Source organism: Aplysia californica, unplaced genomic scaffold, assembly GCF_000002075.1.
Source record: "Aplysia californica isolate F4 #8 unplaced genomic scaffold, AplCal3.0 scaffold00186, whole genome shotgun sequence".
Taxonomy (NCBI): domain Eukaryota; kingdom Metazoa; phylum Mollusca; class Gastropoda; order Aplysiida; family Aplysiidae; genus Aplysia; species Aplysia californica.
Genome location: NW_004797456.1, coordinates 1,007,007 through 1,008,984, shown reverse-complemented (window position 1 = coordinate 1,008,984; position 1,978 = coordinate 1,007,007). Strand labels below are relative to the sequence as shown.

Here is a 1,978-nt window from a genome sequence, read left to right as displayed (position 1 = left end):
ATGTATGTATGTATGTATGTATGTATGTATGTATGTATGTATGTATGTATGTATGGTATGTATGTATGTATGTACATATGTATGTATGTATGTACGTATGTATGTATGTATGTACGTATGTACGTATGTACGTATGTATGTATGTATGTACGTACGTACATGCATGTATGTATGTATGTATGTATGTGTGTGTGTATATTTGTGTGTTTGTGTATTTGTGAGTGTTCATAATGTGTTTGCTTACCTGTGTATGTGCATTATGTGTGTGTATAATGTGTATGTGTGAGTGTGTGTGTGTGTGTGTGTGTGTGTGTGTGTGTGTGTGTGTGTATTTGTGTGTATGTGTGTGTGTGTGTGTTTGAACAGTTTTAATATTCTAAGGTTTAGAAGTGGATGAGTGCCCACTTTCACTGAACAAAATCGTATCTTTTAAAATGTTGAACCCACCGTAATATATACATGTACATGTATATATATGCCTATCTGTCTATTTCCACAAAAGAATACGTCATTTGCAGTGAATTTTTCGAACACACACAGTATTTATGTCAGTATGGGAGGGATGAGTGCACTGATTATGATGTAGATCTATTACAGAATTCGTACCCGGCGTTTTTTCTCCGCTTTCATTGGCTGAGTGCGGAAGAATTTCTCCTCGAAGTTGGCCACTCTGCTCACCGTGGGCAAGATTTGACGTATGCGGGACAAGTCGAGGGCAGCCCTCGATTTTTCTATCACGTTATATCTCTCGGCCTCGTGTCTGCAAACGAGAACCAAAAAAAAAAGGGAAAGAGATGAAGTGAAGGACGAAAATAAAAAAGCACAAATATTCATTTTGTCTTGATTTTATACAAGTGTGCCGTTAGTTCTGGTGGTATCGCGCGGGCTATGGTGTGGATGACTCTGGTTCGGTCGATCCCCAATGGCAAATACTAGAAAGTGGGTACTGTAAACTGGCGCTCTTCAGCGCAATGTGAGGGGGAAATTGTAGAAAACTCACGTTTTCCTACATGTGTAGCTTTTCCGACTGCTTATTGTGGAGGAAGATTGTTGAATATTATAGGCCTATATATTAATATAAAAAGTATTTTTATTTGTAAGCCTATTTGCTTATGTGGTGTTATTTCGTAACAACAACTCACAAAGTGGTGTATGTCAGGAATTTTCAAGGGTCCCAACTGACGGTTCTGGGCTCTGTCCTATCGTGGGTGGGTGTTAAAATCGTAGATCGTACCTCTTTTTTAAAAAGTACTCCATCAATATTACATAAATCACTGAACAAAGCTATACTTTGAGTGTCCTGTAATGTATGCTGCCCATAACTAGCTTGAAATCTCCAGCATCAAGCAACAGAGGTCCAATCCCTATATTTCTGCAATGAACCACACTCACGGGATCATTGATCCCAGAAAATTGGCTCGGCACATCAGATCTACTGGCGCCAAAATCCGTTTAAATAATTAGATGTTCTAGCCCTTTGTATTGGATATAATGTGATGCTGGGGCTATACCTAATGTGGATTTTGAGTTTTAAGAATAATTCCGAAAGTCACAGACAAATTATGAATAATAAACAAAGAGTAGATATCTAGAAACAATCAGTTGTGGCTATCACTCACTTGTATTTAGAGATGATTCTCTCTTGGGAGCTGAGCCGCAATGCCAGCTGAGTGTTGGCCACTCGGGTCTTCTCTATGGCCTCTGCGTCCAGTCGGTTGTAGATGTCCGGAAGACAAGCGTTGTTGATGGGGGGAGGTGGGCCGTTGCTGCTGAGATTCATCCTTGCGGCTGATGATCCGTACGTGATTCTCCTTACGTTGTATTACTGTTTTCGGATAAATGGTACATGCTTTATTGTCTCGTAGCTTTTTCTCAGAACTCACCCCCTCTTCTTCTTCTTCTTCTTCTTCTTCTCCTTCTCTTTCTCTTTCTCCTTCTCCTTCTCCTTCTCCTTCTCCTTCTCCTTCTCCTTCTTCTT

The 1,978-nt window shown here is 40.0% G+C and overlaps 1 protein-coding gene across 1 annotated transcript in view; it reads right to left on the bottom strand.

The window, feature by feature from the left end:
• LOC101848354 overlaps positions 1-1,818 on the bottom strand; it is a gene marked incomplete at its 5' end in the record, with an annotated part of 4,381 nt that extends 2,563 nt beyond the window's left edge. The window contains 2 exon segments of the mRNA XM_005098562.3: positions 607-760; positions 1,620-1,818. Of these exon segments, the coding sequence (XP_005098619.1) occupies positions 607-760; positions 1,620-1,780 (315 nt within the window).
• Positions 1,819-1,978: the final 160 nt, after the last annotated feature.